This window comes from Rhipicephalus microplus, chromosome 3 (assembly GCF_043290135.1).
Source record: "Rhipicephalus microplus isolate Deutch F79 chromosome 3, USDA_Rmic, whole genome shotgun sequence".
Classification (NCBI taxonomy): domain Eukaryota; kingdom Metazoa; phylum Arthropoda; class Arachnida; order Ixodida; family Ixodidae; genus Rhipicephalus; species Rhipicephalus microplus.
In genome coordinates this window covers 187,173,893-187,194,635 of record NC_134702.1, presented here as the reverse complement: position 1 = coordinate 187,194,635, position 20,743 = coordinate 187,173,893, and the positions used below count along the sequence as shown (strand labels likewise).

Below are 20,743 nucleotides of genomic sequence, written 5' to 3'. Positions count from 1 at the left end.
TGGGAAAAGCGGGGTTTTCGAAGAAAGAGTAGGCCAGGACGACATATACACAGGGTGGCTCGCGTTTACAAGTCTAATTCTAGAAGTAGCTACCAATTTTAAAATTTGTTTGCTAAATATAAATGACTTATGGTTGTATAATTTGGCACATATCACCATGGTACTAATGCGAACAATGTTTAAAGTTTCAATGAAATCGGTGAATATTAAAAAAAAACGCCAGAATTCCCCTTTAAAAACGTTTATTCTTCAGTTGAAAGCAGCTCCACAAATCATTTACGTATAATGACTTCCCAATTTGTCAGAGCCAAAATGACATGTTTGAGTGATTGATTAGCTTGCGCAAAACAACTTCTTCAAGTAAAAAATTTTATTGGAGTAGCGCCCCCAGCAAGAAAAGTGCACACTAACTTATTCGACTGCTAAAAGAGGAGTTAGTAGCTTCACTATATGCACATTTCAATGGAACTCGCTGCGCTAAATTTTTTTGCTCTCTACGGCCATCGCTGCAACTTGAGAGTTTTCGGAGCCTGAGCGAGTGGCACAGTCGGTGGCAAAAATCCAGGACACTCCGCGGGAGAAAAAGAAAATTGCACCTCGCTAGTGGTAAAGAACGTGTGTGCACGCAGATGAGAGGGGTAAAGAACGTGCATGCACAGTTACAATGTAATCACCGTGGGCAGGAATGCCTAGAGAAGAGGGGGGAGCGAGCGTAGGTTAGCAAACGCTCCATGTCTCGGCGTTGCGAGGCGAAAAAGAAAAAAACCTAGGAGAGAAGAGAGAATGCGCATGCACAATTGGGGTTCTAACACTACTGGGAGGAATGCCTAGAGGAGAGAGAGGAAGGAGTGAGCGCGAACAGGTGGTAGAAAAGAAGTGGAGACTAACGCGCACCTGTTCGAGAGGAAGAGACAAACAAGAGTTGCGCATGCATAGTGCGAGTTCGGATGCCACCTTTGGGGTCGGACATAGGCCCGAGCAAGAGACGCTTTGCATTTAGGAGACATTTTTCTGTGTGCGTGCGTATATGTCTCACATTGCCGTTTCTTCAACCGAAGCGTTTATTATGACAAACACAAGGGCTGCTGTTCACTGTGAGTGTGAATGTACTAGATCAGGTGGCCTTCTGACGAAAAGGGCGAGTTGCAGAGAACACAGGAAAAGGGCTGCTCTCCTGCTTTATCGCATGTGGTTAATGAGTTCGCATTTCACACAAGAGGATGGATTGCAATGGACACAGAAAAATGGACCGTGTCCTGTGTGCAGGCAGGTGGGTCACATGAGCCTTTTTCACAATGTACTCATTGCAATAGAGACAAGAGAAGGACAGCTATCGAGTGTGCATGCGGATGTGCCTCACGAGGTTGCCTTTCCGCACAAAGATCGCATCGCAGTGGGTACAGGAGAAAGAACACTCTCCTATGCGAGTGCGCATGTGCTCGATAAAATGGCCTTTCTGCATAAAGGATGCATTGCAGTGAACACAGGAGTAAGGACGCTCTCCAGTGTGAGTGTTCATGTGCCGATTTAGACTGCTTTTCAAAGAAAAGGATGCGTTGCAGTGGGCACAACAGTAAGGACGCCCTCCTGCATGAGTGCGCACATGCCGATTTAGACTGACTTTCATAGAAAAGAAAGCATTGCACTGAACACAGGAAAAAAGCTGCTCTCCAGTGTGTAGGCGCATGTGCTTTACAAGATTGCATTTACGTGCAAAAGAGGCATCGCAGTGGGTGCAGGAAAACGGACGCTCTCCTGTGTGAGTGCGCAAGTGCTCATTAAAGTGGCTTTTCTGCGTGAACGATGCATTGCAATGAACACAGGAGTAGGGACGCTTTCCTGTGTGTGAGTGAATGTGTCGCATGAGGTTGTTTTTGCCTGCAAAAGACGCACTGCACTGGGCACAAGAAAATGGACGCTCTCCAGTGTGCTTGCGGATGTGACGAACGAGGGTCTTTTTCAGTACAAAAGAAGCATTGCAGTGGACGCAGGAAAACGGACGCTCGCCTGTGTGTCTGCGACGAATGTGATTTATGAGGTTGTTTGTGTGAGCAAAGCACGCACCGCAGTGGACACAGGAGAATGGCCGCTCTCCCGTGTGACTGCGCATGTGCACAATGAGCTGACTCTTAGTAAAAAAGGATGCATTGCACTGTCCACAGGTGAAGGGGCGCTGTCTTGTGTGGTTGCGCACGTGCGTCACCAGCCTGGATTTGCAAGTGAATGCAGATGGACACAAGTGGCACTGGAAGGGGAGCTCGCCCAAGTGTTTCCGAACATGTCTGATCATAGTTGACTTGTCCAGAGTCACATAACTGCACTGCTGGCAGGAATGAAATCGGCCTCGTACAGATGCCAGCGGAGAAGAATGTTCCAAGGACGCACAGGACAAGGGGCCTGCAAAGCAATTGGCAGCACACAAAGTATATGTAAATTATGCGTGATAACTAGACCACAGCAGCAGGCAACATGTAAGAGTTGCTGCGCAGGTAAAAAAATGCTCAACTTGTCTCGCACAAACCGAAGCTACTGTTAAGGCAACAGGGCAGTGCGACAGCAAGTGTTACGAATATTCCCATCTTGCTGCAGATGAATTCTATGGTCAACACATATGAACACCATGTGACAAAAACTACAATATGATTTACGTGTCATTCCAAGGCTATATGAAAAAAAGGCAAGAGTGTCTGAATGTGCACAAAGACCATTAAACTACTTACTGTAATTTAATTCTATTTGCATGGAAGTATTCATACAACACTGCTCACCAAACAACTACTTCCTAGTGAAACAAAAGCATAATAAAAATATGAGTCAATTGATGCAGAGCAAAGAAAAAATACATTTATAAAGGATGCAATAGCAGCAATGGTTTTAGTGATATGAATTAGCACGAGAACATTAACGGGCATTATTGAAAGAATAGTTTATATATTACTGCTATAGTTTACACATCTTTCACAAATGTATTTTATACATTTTCCACAAACATACTTTATCTTTGGCATCAATCGGACTTGAGCATTAAAATCTTTTAATAAATCACACTTTTTTGAGTTTGGCATCAATCAGACATGAGCATTAAAATCTTGTAATCAATTACACTTTTTAGTGATGATACCAATGTCTTCTGATTTGGAGTGACTTTTACAGCAGCAAACTTTTCATTTTAGGGCACTTCGATAAGCGAAATTTCCCGTTTTGGAGCACTTTGGAGCAGCAAAATTTTCCATTTTAGAGCACTTTAGATAAAGTAATCTTTCATCTGGGTGCACTTCAAAGGAGCTAACTTCACATCCTGGAGTACATTGGAGAAGTACGTTGATTTGACATTCACAAACATGAATATTTATTTCGGGCCTCTTGTGAGGAGCCAGAAATATTTCAAATTATAGCGAATCTCATAGAGCCAATCATCTTAGGCGCACTTCCTATTTCACTTGACGCGAAAGATGGCTTCATGCTGTTCTGGAACAACTTGTTCAGTGATTATTTTTTATGCAAATAAGCCAAATACTGTTTAATAAAATTATATTATGAAATACCATTTTCAGTTCACCTATGTGGTTATCAGCAGACATGTTAGACAGATGCTGTGATGTAGAGTACTATAGACTGTCACTATGCCAAATGCATTTTCCCAAAATGACTCCAAGGAGAAAGTGAGGTTCTTTTTCACTATCACTATCAATGCTGGGTGTAGCCCCATGTCACTTAGCTAGCCTCACAAAGCCACCCTCCTCAGGCACTCCCTTTCATCTCTCTAAAGCTTCTCTGTGGAACCACGTGATTTAACAAACTTCATTTTCCTTTCACAGGGAAGTTTTATATGGCTAGAGCACTTTGTCTGTACACCAAAAACCTCCTAGCGCTTTCTAGGAAGAAGTGAAACAAAAAAAAACCTCACAGGTAGCCTTATGCCTATGCCTAATACAACTTGAAGGCGAAACACATTTTGTTATCATTGCAACAGAAATTATATAGACATTCGCGCCTGGCTTTTGCAATCATGTTTTGTGTAATGTGCAAATCGAGAATCTTTCCCCACACATCGTATCGTTTACACGCGGGTAAGAGCACGTGAGCTGGTGCCGCTGAATGCCGCTGAACCAGAGGTAAAGAGCCGACTTATTTCCATTGCACAAAGAGCACATGCAGTAACAAGACCCCGCCTGCTATTGATTGCTACTCAAGCAGAAAGGAACCTGCCACCCATCTTCAAGGATCATCTTCAAGAAGCAAGGTGATGGGGCGGGAGCATGGCCCTAGAGCAGCAACTGTAAATGAACTTTGACGTCAAAGGCGCGGTCGCTGGCGTGTGCGCTATTTTCGGCAGGCATTGCAGACAGCTCCTATATTCTTCTACATGTTGTACTCTCAACGCAATAGATTGTGCGAAAAGTGCTTCACTTCCTTGAGCGGCCATACCGGGGATATGCACCAAGCCTTGATCGCAAGGTAGCCAAACCATCATGCCATTCTCGTACGCACATTGGAATGCAAGAGGTGTTCCAGGGGGGTCTCTATACTTAATTTCATGTACCAGGTGCAACGGTCTGGTGGCTAGCGAGGCTTCTTACAGCAGATGCATTCGCACCAAGGAATAGTCCAGTGACTTTAGCACCCATAAGATGGTTTCTTTTCCTTTTTAGCCTAGCTGAGTAATATGTTTAGGATGCTTTGTGCCTTATATAAATAAACCGCATCATAGCTTTGCCTATAAGTTCTTCTGAACCACTTGGCATCTTTTAGTTCTCGCTTTTTGATGTTTCATTTATAGCATATGTGGGGTTTGACGTCCCAAAACCACCATATGATTATGAGAGACGCCGTTGTGAAGGACCCCAGAAATTTCGATCACCTGGGGTTCTTTAACGTGCACCCAAATCTGAGCACACGGGCCTACAACATTTCCGCTTCCATCGAAAATGCAGCCACCGCAACCGGGATTCCATTCCGTGGCCTGCGGGTCAGCAGCCGAGTACTTTTGCCACTAGACCACCGCGGCGGGGCTTGCACAAGTGTTTACAACGATGAAAGGTAAGCACGAGACACACGCAATCACACATAGCTTCAACAGCGTTGCACCTGCATAGCTTCGACAGCGTTGCACCTGATGTATGAAATGGCATCATCATCATCATCATCATCATCATCATCAGCCTGACTACGTCCACTGCAGGACAAAGGCCTCTCTCATGTTCAGCCAGTTAACCCGGTCCTGTGCTTGCTGCTGCCAATTTATACCAGCAAACTTCTTTATCTCATCTGCCCACCTAACCTTCTGTTTGCCCCTAACCCGCTTCCCTTCTCTGGGAATCCAGTTAGTTACCCTTAATGAACAGCGGTTATCCTGTCTACGCGCTACATGCCCGGCCCATGTCCATTTCCTCTTCTTTATTTCAACTATGATATCCTTAACCTCCATTTGTTCCCTAATCCACTCTGCTCTCTTCTTGCCTCTTAAGGTTACACCTACCATTTTTTTTCCATTGCTCGCTGCGTCGTCCTCAATTTAAGCTGAACCCTCTTTGTAAGTCTCCAGGTTTCTGCTCCGTAGCTAAGTACCGGCAAGATACAGCTGTTATATACCTTCCTCTTGAGGGATAGTGGCAATCTACCTGTCATAATTTGAGTGTGCCTGCCGAATGTGCTCCACCCCATTTTATTCTTCTAGTTACTTCAATATCGTGAAATCTTGAAATGGCGTATAGTCTTCCAAGTCACCATAAGGATCGATATCGAATACCTCGCATACATCAAGTTTTTTAGATGTGAAGCAGCTTTTGCTCGGGGCTGTGTCCACTCGCCTACTCGCTGAGCATCCCCTCCCCTTCTCTATTGTCCTACGCTTCCCCCCTTTTTTCCAGAGATGGTGGCAAAGGCAAAAAAGAAACACTTCTACAGTATCCACGATCACTTCATAGCCATTGATTGTTGGTCTTTCGTCGTTCTACGTCTCCGTGAGACAGAGCACGTCTGCTCTGGTTAGCACAGGATCTTGTTCAATGTCCCTGGCCTGTGCATAGAGGGACCAGCTGTTTAGCAGTGCTATAGCCATCGTCACCGGCAGAGCTCATAGCAATGCCTACCGGGCAGCGTTAGCTAGAGGTTCTGAATGTTTGTGCACCTGTAGGGGCTGCCTACCCCTTGCAAAATTTTTTTTTGATTAGGGCGCAAATGAAAATATCGTTCATCACATCCGAGGCAATGAGGATGCTTTGTGCATCCCATAAAAAAGGAATTATAATTTTAAGCAGATGTTGAAAGTTGACAAAAAAAATGAAAGCATATCCACAGAGTGAATGATAATGATGAGTGGGGCGAACCTTTAGAAAGTTTTATTTGTAAACCATTGTCTGTCCAACCAAACATGCCGAGTGAGTCATTGAATTAGGCGGTCGCGTACCACAAGCTAGGAGAGAAAGACCCACGGCTTTAGGAGCTTTGAAAATAAAAATAACCACAAGCGTCATCCAACAGCAATGTGGTCAATCTACCGGTAGGACAAGAGATCTTCGCAGGTAGACCTATTTTGCTTAAAAACAAACATGTATGACTTGAAACTATTTTACGTGCTTTAGGCTGCTTTCGCTGTGCCAGAGACTCATTCTTGTTTTTTTTTTCTCATGCGTTCAAAAAGGCACCTGGTGGCGCTGTCGGCGGTGTGTTCCCTCGCCTGTATTACCTGCATGCCTGCCTTCAAACGACAGAGAAACACGAGCACAGTGTCTGCTGCCGCTCATAACAACAACAAAATGTGTGTGCATGCCTTAAACGACCACTAAGGTATTAGTTTTATTAATAAACAAAGCATGATGAAGCCTGAAAATACCACACGAGGTTTCAGTTTTCGGCTTTCATCAGCAGCACAATTGCCATCCCCTCCACAGCCCAGTGTTTTTGGGCATTCATCCCACCGATCGGAGGAGAACGAACAGAAATCAGAATGCTATGTTGTAAATATTTCTACACTTTCCAGAGAAACCGCTGCAAGGTTAGACACTTCAAATAACACACTTATTATTGTGACACAATACATAAAAGCTTGATGGATGGTAGACAGTCCCTTTAAGGTGACGTGGTAGAGTTTCTGTGGGTGCTGTTTCTCATCTCCCGCTGCTTCGCATCCACACATCGATCCCTTTAGCGGGAGACAGTATAATTTTTTTTTTTTTGCAACTGCACAGACTTTCGAAATGGCAACTTCGCCGCTAGTGCTCTTTGTGGCTGGCATTGAATCTTGCTTGGAATAACAACAAAATTTTTTTAAGGTATTACATTTATTGCTAAGAGCTCAAATGAAACTAACAAACTGCATCGTTTATGCCTGATATCATGTAACTCAATAAAAGGCTGGTTAAAGGGACTGCGGCCACACCAAATGCCCTAGCGGTTTTCATGCTGTCACGTACCTAAACATGAAGCAGACTTTAATAGCGCAGAAAGTTTATGAGCTGCCAGACGATGTCTTGAGATATCACGCGCCAGCGACTGCACCCTTTGAGTTACACAATGTCACCTTCTCCCCCCCCCCCCCAAAAAAAAACAAGAAACAAAGCAATAAAAGCGACCGAGACATTTATTATTTTTCTTTCACCATTAGGTAATGACCGTGCAAAGCGTGTGACATGGCGTAGCTGCTTCACAGTAGGTTTCCCAACACAAGAGCCGCCAGCGACAAGCCCGCTACCAGGAATGAGACAGGAGAGTCTAAATTGGGAGCAGTTCTTGGAGCAGCAAAATTTCAATTTTGGAGCAGAAAAACCTTGCTACGGAGCAGTTAGCGTCATTTACCCCCGTATTAAAAAACACTGCTTGACTTGAGCTTGACTTGCCACCGACTTCAATGCAGCACAAACGCGTTACAAGCACGCTGTCTTTAGGCGGTGCCAAGGCAGCACAAATGCACAGAGGCGTTTCAAAGGCGCTGCATTGTAGGCGGTTTCAAGTCAAGTTCCAGTCAAGAAGCGTTTCTGAATACGGGGGTGCATTTTGTAACACAAAGACAGTAGACACGCGAGCGCAAAGCTGGTGTATCAACGGCCAATATCGCTGCTGCAAAAGCGGCGACAAGAGATGTAGTCTTCTTTTCATCCGAGCTAGCTAGCTTGTGCTCTTTGCCGCAATGTCACACTCCCGGCAGGTTTAGCTCCTTGCCGGTGCAAATTACGGAGCATCAGTAAAGGTAGATAAGGCTTGAGCCTGGCAGCGTGAACAACTTCACTGCTGGCACGAGGTAGCAAGGACACGGCTGGTGCGATCACATACGTCACGTCAGACAGCTGGTGGAAGATCTTGTATGGCACCGAGTAAGGAAAAAGGAGTTTTCCCACCAAGCCGACACGACGTGACAGTGTCCAAAGGAGGACAAGGGAATCAGAAGAAAATTGTGTTTCTCTATGCTGATGGTCGTAGCATCGTTATTAAGATGCTTGTGATGCTGTCAGGTGATGACAAGTGACATCTCTGGCATGGGCAGTCAAGGCAATTGCACTGTGGGTGTAATCAGTCGTTGAGAACTGTATGCCAGAGTGTAGTAACATGTCAAAGGGCAAGACAGGGTCACGGCCATACAAAAGATAGAATGGCAAAAGTCCGACAGTTTCACGACGGGACGAATTGTAAGCAAATGTAGGCTACCCGGTCACAGTTGGTCGTCAGAAGCATACATGGCAAGTATGTCAGTTATAGAGCAGCTTAGGCGCTCGGTGAGCACATTCGTTTGGGGGTGGTACGCAGTAGTGATCTTGTGTTTCGTTGAACAGGAGCGGAGCAGGTCATCGACGACTTTCGACAAAAAGTAACAGCCACGATCCATTAGTAGCTGTCGAGGGGCGCCGTGGTGCAGGATGACGTCCTGTAGTAGGAAGTCGGCAACATCTGTAGCGCAGCTTGTCAGTATCGCTCGCACAATATCATATTTTGTTGCATAATTTACTGTGAAAGCGATCCATTTGTCCCCTTTGGTAGAAATAGGGAATGGGCCAAGTAGGTTGAGGCTCACACGAAAGAGTGGCTCTGTAGAGACTTCAATTGGCTAAGGAAAACAGGCAAGAGATAAGGCAGGCACCTTCCGTTTGTGATCACTGGCACTCGCGTTAATTCTACCGGCATCAAAGATGGCTGTTATACCATTCTATATTGTACTCTCAAAGTCAACAGAATGTTGGTATCACATTATTTGCTAAGAGCCTAAATGAAACTAGCCAATAGTATCTTTTGGACATGACATTGCATAACTCAAATGAACGCTGGCTAAAAGGACAATGATCACTTTCAATTGCCGAAGCGGTTTTTGCACTGTCAGTTATCTAAGCGCGAAGCATACGCTATAGTAGCACAGAACGTTTACGAGCATGTCTCATTACGCCTCGAAATAGCGTGCTCGCGAATGCGCCATTCAAGTGATGCAGCTTCTGCCTCCCACCCACCCCCCCCCCCAAAAAAAATGAAGCAATCATTGCAATGACGTGATGTTCAATTTTTTTAACAGTCCGCTAAAGACCTTGCAAAGCGAGAGGCAGACATGTAACAAGGCGTGGTTGCTTCATCACGGGCCTTTCAACCCCAGAAGTGCCAGAGATATTAAAACTGAATTCTGGCTGCTCCAATCAAGAAGCATGCTTTTAATAATGAGATGGCATCAAAAAAAGCATGCAAAAATTTTGAGTACGGACTCTAACAATCTCAAGTTCAAAATGGCGGGGTGTTTTAGGAGCAACAGAAATTACAAACCGTAACAGCAATTACAAACACAAATGTGCTGGCAGAAGAAATTACGAAAATGAATTTATTAATGAAGATCCATGAATAAAGTACATTAAACAAAAGTGTCAATCCGTTTCCACCGTGCACGTGTTCTTCTATGGATTCGAAGCGCGGAAAATTAGACAGCGCGCAATGCCCAGAAGTAGACGTGACACACATTCTGGCGGCACGTATATGTATGCTTGTTCGTGAAAATTGCTATAATTACGTGCGCGCAACTCTTCAGACGAGCTATCAGCAGCGTTTTTGGAACGGACGACGCCCGCCGATGAATTGCCCGCACAGTTCCACGATACAGATTGCAATAGACATCACGAGCCCTTGCGAAGAGCGCGTTTCACCGGACTAGCACAACAGAAGTTTTGTCAGCACCAAACGTGGGCACCAAACATGGTGGATTACTCAGGAAGCACCCGCGACCACTGTTGATTCAGCAGAATAATTTTAGGCATGCGATTGTGACTTAAGTGGCCCCGAGGTCAAGATGCACATGTTCTGACGCCCCAAGGAACCTTGGCCCACTGCCGACCATTGGCGAATGGCTGGCATGTAGTCGGCAGCCAACTTCACTGGCCCCCAGACATTGGAAAAGGGTCGGCCCGAGGTGCGCTGCCGGTTACATTGGCACTTGGTTGGTGGCATGGTTCGGGCCTACGTCGGCGGCCGAGTGAACTCCAATCGCGCCAAACACTCGTCGCGGTGACCAGTCGGCAATACATCAGGCCGGCCTTGGTTGCCGAGTGAACATAGTATAAACACGTGCATTTAGTTAGGCTGGCATAAAATATATTGCCACGTTCTATTTCTCAAGTTTTGTTATTGCCCCAAAACACTACACAATTCTCAGCACAAACCCCGCCTGCAGTTTTCAAGAAGCTTCCGGACTTTAGTAGATCATTTCGATAAGATCACGCCCACTCTGCGAACTGTACAGATTATTCTGGAACTTACACCACCGCCAGCGATAACGCTAGAACACTCGATGGCAAAAGTATAAATGCCGACGCACTTCGCCACTTGTGAGTTGTTGATCGATGGCCGACGCTCCGTTCGCCGCTATCAGTCCAAGACTGCTACTGTAATCGGACTTTCCGTTTACCGGGCACAGGTTCGCCCAAATAAACAGTTAAATTCCAACACAAAGTCTCCTGTCTTTGGCCACGTCACGACCCCAAGACATCTGGTGGAGGTGCTGCTTCTTTGATGTTCCGGACGCCCCCTTCAAGCCGCGACCCCAGCCCAAGCGGCAAAGAAGACACGGACGCGAACCCTGAACAGCGAACAAGCCGCAGGCAGAGGGGATTACAACCAGAGTACGGGCCCCTTCCTGAAGCAGCCAGGCAGACCCGGATCCCGACATCAACTACTGCAACCATGACCGCCCCCGTGCAGACTGCACCACTCCTGCTCCGACAATCCAAAGAGCTGCCAACTTTCCGCGGTTCGCCACTAGAAGACCCGGAAAGCTGGATCGAAAGGTTCGACCGCGTCACCGCCTTCAATGACTGGACAGACGATGACAAGCTCTGGCATGTGTATTTCACCTTATAAGATGCTGCTCGGACCTGGTTCGAGAATGAAGAGCGAAGTCTTACAACGTGGGACGTCTTTCGCACCAGGTTTCTCACCACTTTCGCAAGGAGAAGGCCGCAGCTCTTCTCGAAACCTGCATGCAGATGCCAAACGAAAACGTGGCGCTATTCACAGAAGATATGATTAAGCTTTTCCGCCGCGCTGACTCCGACATGTCTGAGGAGAAGAAGGTCCGCCTGCTCATGCGAGGAGTAAAGCAGGAACGCTTCGCCGGGCTGATCAGAAACCCGCCAAAGACGGTCGCCGAATTCATTTCAGAAGCATCTACGATAGAGAAGATGCTCGAGATGCGCACGCGGCAATATAACCGTAGCTTCTCGTCTACAAGCTACGTCGGCATTCAAGGGCTTGGAACCACTGACTTGCGTGAGACGATCCGAGAGATCGTGCAAGAGGAGCTGCGAAAATTACTTCCTTCAACGCAGCCTCACGTGGAATCCATCGCGGACGTCGTGCACCAGGAGATCCAGCAATCACTGGGCGTTCCGCAGTCTCAAGAGCTGCAAGTCTCTTGCAGCTCATCGCTGCAAGCGATGAGCTATGCTGTTGCAGCCCGCCGACACGCCGTGAGCAGATACTGTGAACTTGCCGTGAGCAGATATATATTAATGAGAACTTGCAGAACTTGCCGTGAGCAGATATATATTAATGAGATCTAACAGACAACAGTGCCAAGGAAAGTATAGGGGAAGTTATTAGACTGCATTGTAATGTAAATGTGAAGAAAGAAAAGTGAGTGAAAAGATAACTTGCCGTAAGCAAGAACCGAACCTGCAACCTTCAAATAACGTGTACGATGCTCTACCGAGCTACCACGGCGGCTATCCTTCCAGCCACTTTATTCGATATATATCCTACTAAGGACGCTGACTGACACTCCCACGTTTAAATTCTCTCTCTCTCTCTCTCTCTCTCTCTTACACACACACACACACACACACACACACACACACACACACACACACACACACACACACACACACACACACACACACACACACACACACACACACACGTTCAACTACGCTTTTGTTTTTCTTCAATACAACACTTATAAAAAAAGTAGCGGAAGCTGTGCATTTCTGCCTCAAATATTTGATTACGTAAATATCAGATCGTAGCTACCATAAGCAAATATTACTCAAACATTGCATTCATGCCATTTATAAGTTAAAAGCTGGGGAAAAGTACAAACAAGCCAAGGTGGTGGTGTTAGTGGTTCGAAGAAGAAGAAGGCGCCTAACATATTCCCCAAAGTGGGTACGTGCCATTCATTCCAGGAAAAAAAAAAAAACTAACAAATTTCTGCAGCCTGGCTGGTAGCAGGGTGCAGCGCCTGCAAGCCAAGGTAAACTCAGAAATCAGGTGCTAGCAGAGAAACACGGAAAGGGGAAAAACACATGAAAAAAAAGTGTTCATTACTGCACGGTTGTGCAGTCTAGCCTGGCCATACCAGTGGGAAGACGGAAGCACCCCTCTGTTTGATGGTATTTGTTTTCTCACCAGACAGAGCAGCACATACGTTCCTTCGAAAGAAAGAAAAAAAAAGTGATGAGTTGGGGGTCCTGTGGTTCGGCTTTAGGGAGAGAACGCCTACACCATCACGGCTGCTGGATGAAAAAGTCGCAGCTTTGCTGCAAAGGTGAAGCAACCCAAGAAACATGAAACGTCGTATAAACTTCTCGGAACGACTAGAAAGGTATGCGGACATCTAGGTATATTGTCTGACGTTGAACAAACGTTTCTCAAAGGAAGTTTTTAGAAGACGTTGAGAAAAGGTTCTTTACAATACGTCTTTTTCCAAACATTTACTAAAGGTTATTTTCTAGAACTTTTGGTAGAATTCGCGGATGAAGTCTGGATTTTCTATGCAATATATGCAGGGTGTTTTCTAAGTTTCTTTCATTCTTTAAAATCAAAATATTATTCGCTTTACATATTCATGTAGTATATTATTTTACATATTTTTTACATTTTTATATGTAATAATTGAGCTCTCATGTCAGCATTAAGAAATTAAGATACCCATATGCGGTGTGCACCTGTGCGACTAAAACAATATTTACTCGCCTGGACGTGTTTACTCGCCGCTCAGTCGCCTCTCGAAGGAGCGTGTTTGAGTCAATTTCTCTCGTGCTTTAAAAGTGTGCTTGCGCTTTGTGTTCTGCCAGTGCTGCTGATTACGAAGATGCGCTATACTCAAGCGAAGACATGTGGGTTCGTATCGTGGAGCCCTGGCCAGGTATGTACCACACTGCTGCTGTAGGCGCTTTGTTATCACTCGCCACTTTTTTCCTACCATGTGCACGATAAGTGAGCTTTTGTTTACATGGGGACCCAAGTTTTCTGAAGTACTTCAGCAGTATAAAGGCAAAGCTGTGCTAAATTAGGCATGGACAAGTTTTTTCTTTTGTATGGAGTGTGAAGCATGCACACGTTGCGGGAATTCGGCGGCACATTCGAACAGAGTTGTGGCGACTATCCGCCTCTGTTAGCAGTGATGTTGGAGGGGGGCCCTGCTCGCGAGTGACCACTATTTTTGTTCATTAATTCTGGGAGGTTTGTTTGCTGTAGGCATTGATGCCTGTTCATATTGCGCGCTATTGAAGTGAACGTGTCTAAGGCAGTTTCATCTGCTGTACATTCCATTTTAAACAGCTACAGTATCGTTATACGTTATGACTACTATCAGACAAGTTTTTTCCTAGTGAGTGGCCCAAAGCATGCCGGTGTGTGCATCTGCACCGGCACGCGTCTTTGTAAACTACTGTGATACTCGAGTTGATGCGTGTTCGTGTGCAGCGAGTTGCATTGTCTTAGGTAGGCCTCGCAAAGGTTGCACTTACACTTAAGTGTTCATGCAGGTCGTTTAGTAAAATGCCAACTTTCGATATACATCAGCAACATAGGTTGCCTCATGCGGCCTGAGTCCGTGCATTTTAAGCCATTCCTTTATCCTGAACTGTATTTTAGAACGAATATTTCATGGCTAAATGTGGCCGAATTGTTGTACCTTACTGTGCGAGCACTAATTCAGTCATTAGTCCACGCGTTCGAGCACCATCGATTTTTTCTGCTTGTTTCCACTATGTTTGTATTTTGTTTTGGTTTATTAAATATTTTATGCACATTGTCCAACCTTGGTGTGGAAACTTTGCTGAACACCTTTACGTGTTCGAACATTAATAATAGTTTATAGCACCACCTCCAATGAAATTTTCTGATTAATGACAAGCTTAACAGTATAATGGATCACGGCCAAACTACAGTGGCAGCACGTGCGCACTTCCTTATGGCCTGCGCACCCAAAGAGGGAACAATAGGGCAAATTCTTCACAGCTCATTGCAGCGGTCGCCGAGTGGGGGCGCTACGAACCAACCCTCTACTCTCCCAACCCCTTCTCTTTCTCAGTCGACGCCTCGCCTCTGGCCGAGTAAACCGACCACGCTTGCCGCACGTGTTTTAGATCTGCCGTGGAATATCACCGATACCAACGAATACATTCGCTGCTATATTTTACCAAGTAAGTATACTTGTTGTGCATTTCAGTTGCATAATTTTCTTAATCTGTTTCTGATTGCATCGTTATAATATTTTCAGAGTGCATCGGGTTAAGCTGGTACACGTGGACTGGACGGCATCGAAATGGTGTACTTCTGCATGCCCTTTTGCCGCTCGCGCTCTGGGAAAAGCCCAGGTGTTTCATTTCACCAATTTCCGTGTGACGGAGATTTGTGCGCCAAATGGCAAAGAAACATTGCTAGGAAGGATTTAACTATCAACGATAAGTCGCCATCAATGGTCGTGTGTAGCCTGCACTTCCTTCTGACTGACTACACTTTTGGGTGCCGCATAAAGAAACTTTTGCCTGGCGCTGTGCCCACAGTTTTCCAAGACTATCTGGCGTACATGATGCCTCCTGCAAAAAGGCCTAGCAAGGAACCTGCTCTTTGGGCTGTTGTACCTCCTCCAAAGCAAATCAAGCAAAAAGCCCAGCCGCTTGAATCGCTGCCTGTGGAAGACAATGTGTCTGTGAATTGCCACGAAGACACCAAAAGCATGAGCACGCAAACCATGAACAACGATCACCAACGTGCAAGCCAGTACCTCTCCACTACCTCGACGCTTTGCTCTCAAGTGTCATACACCGTTCCAAGGGTCAGAAGTTACTAGAAAAACTTGTCAAGGAAGAGCAGCACAGTGCATTCTATCACGAAAGCAAACATCTTGCTTCAGTGAGAAAAATCGAGGCGGACTCGCAAAATGGACACAAAAAGGCGGTGTTCCTGATTCACCAAATTGAACGATACGGGAAGCAGCATCTGACGTACACTGAAGAAGTAATTCGAGAATGTGTGATATGGAGATTTCTCTCGCCGAAGGGATACGACCATGCTTGAAAGTCAGGACTCCTAAACTTACCAGCAAAATGCACCCTCCAAAAATACATGGGCCCCAGCCCAACCTCATCTGGAATGAGTGTTGCAATGCGAACAAGACTGGTTCATGAAGCGTCACATCTGATTAGCAGGAAGCATATGACATCATTAATTGTTGATGAAGCAAGCATTTAGCCAAAATGCATCTACGACAAAAAAGAAGATGCTGTATTTGGTTTTAAGGACAGACCCGAAAGCAGCGCGTCGAACACGCAGGGTATTTTGGCAAACAGGGTTTTGTGCTTTGTTCTGTGTAACACAAACAGTCAATGTAAGATACCTTGCTCATATTATTTTACCAAGCAGCTTAGTGGAAAAGACCTTTTAGAATGGACAAAAGAAGTGATCGACAGTCGAGTCGTGTGGTTTTAACATCGTTCGTATTGTAACCGGCAACTACTCGGCAAACATCACGCTGTTCAAACACATGAGCAATGGCTCCTTGCGCACGGTTATCATGCACCCGCATGACCCTGACCGAGTAATCTTCCTTAGCTTTGACCCATGCCATGTGATCAAAAATATCCAAAGATAGTTCCTCGAAAGGCAGCTCACAGATGGCTGCGACGTTATAAGCGGTACATAGTACAGAAATTGTACGAGTATCAGAAGTCGATGACTGTGAAACTTGCTCGCAACCTAACACAAAAACATGTGTACCCGACAGATCTTGAAAAGCAAAATGTGCTGCGTGATGTCCAAGTGTTTTCGCCACAGGTGTGTGCGGCGGTACAACATCTGCAGGAGAATTACCGTGGGGACAGGGACCTGCATGATTTCAAAGATGCGGATGCTACCATTCGTTTCATGAAAGCCATAAAGGAATGGCTTGATATTCATGATACTTCTTGTGCTGGAAGTGGTTACAAGGCGCCAATTTGCAGTCCACACAATCATCGTTTACTGTGGCTTGAAAACAAGTTCACTGTGTACATAAAGAATGTACAGTCGTGTTCACTCGGCTCAGGCAACGGCGCTCTCACAGAAGAGACCTTTCAAGCATTGCTATTCACTACGCAATCCACTGTGGAAACTACACGCTTCTTGCTTTAAGAAGGCGTCAGTTACATGCTGACTAAGAAACTAAATAGCGATCCTACTGTTTGGGCGAACTGTTTGGGCGAATTCGACAAATGTGTGGTGGCAATGACCAATCGGATGCCAGAGCTGTTACGGCTGCCCTTGATCGGATTGTGAAGGCGAAGTCATTATGCCCAAAAGAAGCCGAAACGTCCAATGTTGATGGTGAGCAAGTGGCAGCCACACTATCTGAAAAGTTTCACGACGAGCTGGAAGACCTAACGCAATGTCATGCCCCTACACCAAGGTCGGTGACTTACTCGGGTTTGTCATATGTTGGCGGCTATATTGCCAAGTTAATAACAGATTTTGGTTGCGGATACTGTGAAATCCTAGTCACAACAGGCAACAAAGGCAATCCTTTGTACGTACTGTTGCAAGGCCAAGACCAGAGTGGGCTATGCTATCCAAGGCCAGAGTTTCTTGCTTTTTTGAACAATTTAATTAATTTGTTTGACCGCGTGGCAACGCATCTGCCAAGAACGAATATGCTGGAAGTTCTTCAGCTACTCGTCGAGCGTTGGCTCGAATGCGCGCCAGTACTAAACTGTCCAGAGTGTGTTGACGACAGCCACGCAAAACGGTCCGCAGCTCTAATTGCCGAAAAATTCATGAGAAAACTTTTAATCAACCACACGAAGAAAATCATCGACTCACAAGAGAAGCCCTCCAATCATGCACACAAACTGTCCAGAAAATTAATCAGATTGCAACCAAATGAACTTTCCTTTCTCGACGAGAAAGCAAAAAAGAAAAAAGTTCTTCTGCAAGTTGCTTGTTTACGTAGTAATGCCTATTGTGTTTTTATTTTTTTACCTTCGTACTGAAATTGGCTAAAGTGAATGTGTGAAGAGCAGCATGTACTATTCAATAAAAGCAATACGAAACAATAAATTCCCATATTTTTTCTTCGTGTTCCTCGCATTAAAATAATGTTTTTTTTTTCAAACGTTTATGATTCGACGCTTCAAGAATATAATGTTACACTGCTGGACCCTATTAAGCAGGAAATTCATAAGGGGGAAGGAATCTCCCATGTTTGAAGACACCCATGTAAATTAGCAAGGAGAAGTATCACCTGTAGCCAGGGCAGGGTAAGTAGAGTGGCAAGTGAGCGCGTGCCTTTCCTCTACCCTGGCCGTGCTCTAGCTCAACTGGCGAGGTTGAGCCGCAGCGCCACAACTAGCGGTGGTGAAAGATGGAAACTAGACCCGAAGAGCAGGTCGTAAGAGAGTGCGCCCCTCTCCCCTCTAGTCCGGCCGTTACTGGATAAAGTAAACGTTCTAGGCATGCGCTACAGATGTTGACGTAATCTGTGGTATGTGCAGAATGAATATTTTATTTATCACTCAAAACTCACGATAATGTTATAAATCATGGTAAGCATGCATGTCGTGCATGTATTGCGGTTAAATGTAAAATTGGACACCGTATTTGTTTGAGAATAATAAATATAGACTGCAAGCTTTCAAGCTATTGGCACTGAAGGAATTATACAAATTCAGAAATCAGTTTCATCAAATCTTATTGCTAAATCCCGGTCAATAGCTTCCAAGAATCTGGTTCCTGGAGATTGTTGCAGAAGCTTGCATGCTTTATTGCTATGGTCTGTGCTTCAAGGTGGGTGCCTCGTATGTTTTTTTTTTCATTGCTTGAGTGAGGGTACTGCCATTTTAGCCAACCAGAATTAGTGAAACTGATAACCATAATTTGGCAGCACACAATAGTAATTTAGGGACACCAATTTCTGAAATTATAGGTATAATCGTCCCAGTGTGAGCAGCCTGAAAAAAGCTACATTAGTTGTATTTGAAATCAAATTCATGTTCAATAATATAGGTTACCTGCAATGGAGACTTGATCAAAGTGCATACTATCATGTATGTGTTGTGCTATCATTGAATTTGCTTTCAACGCACTATGCACGAACACAATTCAAGCATGGTTTTGACACATCTGCAATGTGAAAATTGCATTTTCTTTCATAAGGTTGCAACTGTGTTTGCCAAGAACATCAATAAACTATGCATGTATTATCTCTAGTTTGTGTACATCCTGCTTGTTTTAAGACACATTGTTCCAAACCATTTTAAATATACTGACAAATTCAGTTATTTTAAGAGACAGTGTCGCTCATGTCACTAAATTGTTTTTTCGGTGTTTCCATCGCAGCCTATGCATGCACTTAGTACGAACTGAGTGTGAAAAAATTCCTGACAAGCCTGTCATCAATGGTGGCTCGTGGAAAAGTTGGCTACTGAATGTACAGCAGCTGCGCATGGCTTCTTTTTCCTATGTAAAGGGAACTTCACTGAGCCACCTGGTTGCTGTATTCAAGTCTCTCACATTTTCAGGATGTTCAATATTAAGCCTTTTGTTGTTCTTTATTTAAAAAAGTCAGTGCTGTAAGTTGTGTGTGTAAAAGTCACCTTTGCAGATAGCTAAGTGTTCAGGGGAACACAGTGTGCAACAATGATTATCACTGTCAGCTGTGCCCTTAAATAAGATTTCATAATGGACTTATTAGTGACTGCAGCAGGTAATCATGCACGTATTAAAAATTTGAGCCAGTCACATTTCTACATAGGTCCAAAGAATTCTGGCATGCCTGCGTCTGCATGTCCCGCTGGAAAGTTTAGTTGTGGCTTGTATCATTATGCATGCAGGACAGTGAGCACTAACACACAGCTACTACTCGCTGAGGTGCCGCATATAATCTGACCATAGGTTGAACCCGTAAACAAGCACTATAATGGTTACCTTCTCACTACCGGCTGGTAATAGCAAGCACTGACTGCTCTTCCTACCAGGGAGTAATGTTTTGCTGATCTTCACTGCCTTGCATGCGTAATCATGAAAAGCACAATAAACTTCCAAGTGGAATATCTCAGAGCATAAACATGCTCAAAGAATTTTTCCAAGGAGTATGTAGAAACACCACTATCACAAACTGTTCTATGCAAACTTACCCACTTTCTGTAGGCACAACAATTTTGGTATTCTCAGTTGATTGGGCAGCTGACAGCATTATTGTCTTACTTTGTGTCCCCTGGACTCATAACTTATCTGCAAAGGCAGTTTCTGTTCTTAGGGCTGAATTTTATACAAGCACAAATCACGTCTATGAATGTGTCAGTGCTGCTTTCTAAGGTTTTATGTCATGTTTAATTTTTGTGTAATCTGCAGTTAGTCACTTAAAATTGAAATTTTTGCATTGCAATAAGGCTGTAGCAGATCAATGGTTTTATTTTCACTGTAATATTGATTGAATATTTTGTTTTAATGTTTTTATAACATTATTTCACTGTCTTTTTGAATATAATGCCGTAAGTGCAAACAAGTGATTGTTTACTGAAATACTTAATCATACCTAACTTTTCCAATACCTAACTAGATGTGATATATTACAGTAATGCCCAACAATGTTTAACATTGTTAGGTATCACTGTAATCATGACTGACAGAAGGCATTCTGCTATACTGTAGTGTTTTTTGCTGCACTGTGTCTTTTGTGCGAGTATTTTGGTATGGAATTCGAATTCAGGGTGTTGCCAAAACCACAAGTTGATTGCAAAGCACAGATTTGTGGTGAAACCCATTAATTTCGACTACTCATGGTTCTAACATACCTGAATTTAAGTGCACTGGGTGAGAAAAAAATTAATTGTTCGACTGCTGCTTTTTGGCTGTAACAAATTTTCTACCTTCATATATTTCTACTGGGCCAATGTGTTTGCCAAGCTAGCCTGCTGAATTTCGTTGCACTGATAGAAGTCTGCTCGAAGAGAACGGTTTGTGCCTTTTGTATGTGTGCAGGCTCCTGGACCAAAAATCTGGCCAGCCCCTCAATTGCTTTGTA

At 44.6% G+C, this 20,743-nt stretch overlaps 1 protein-coding gene across 1 annotated transcript in view; it reads right to left on the bottom strand.

Annotated features, from left to right (window-relative positions):
* Window positions 1-136: 136 nt before the first annotated feature.
* The window catches only part of LOC119167539 (uncharacterized), a 61,932-nt gene continuing 41,325 nt past the window's right edge, over window positions 137-20,743 (bottom strand). The window contains exon 3 of the mRNA XM_037419037.2: window positions 137-2,397. Within this exon, the coding sequence (XP_037274934.2) occupies window positions 1,331-2,397 (1,067 nt within the window). The 3' untranslated portion in view covers window positions 137-1,330. The remainder of the gene's footprint in view (window positions 2,398-20,743) is intronic.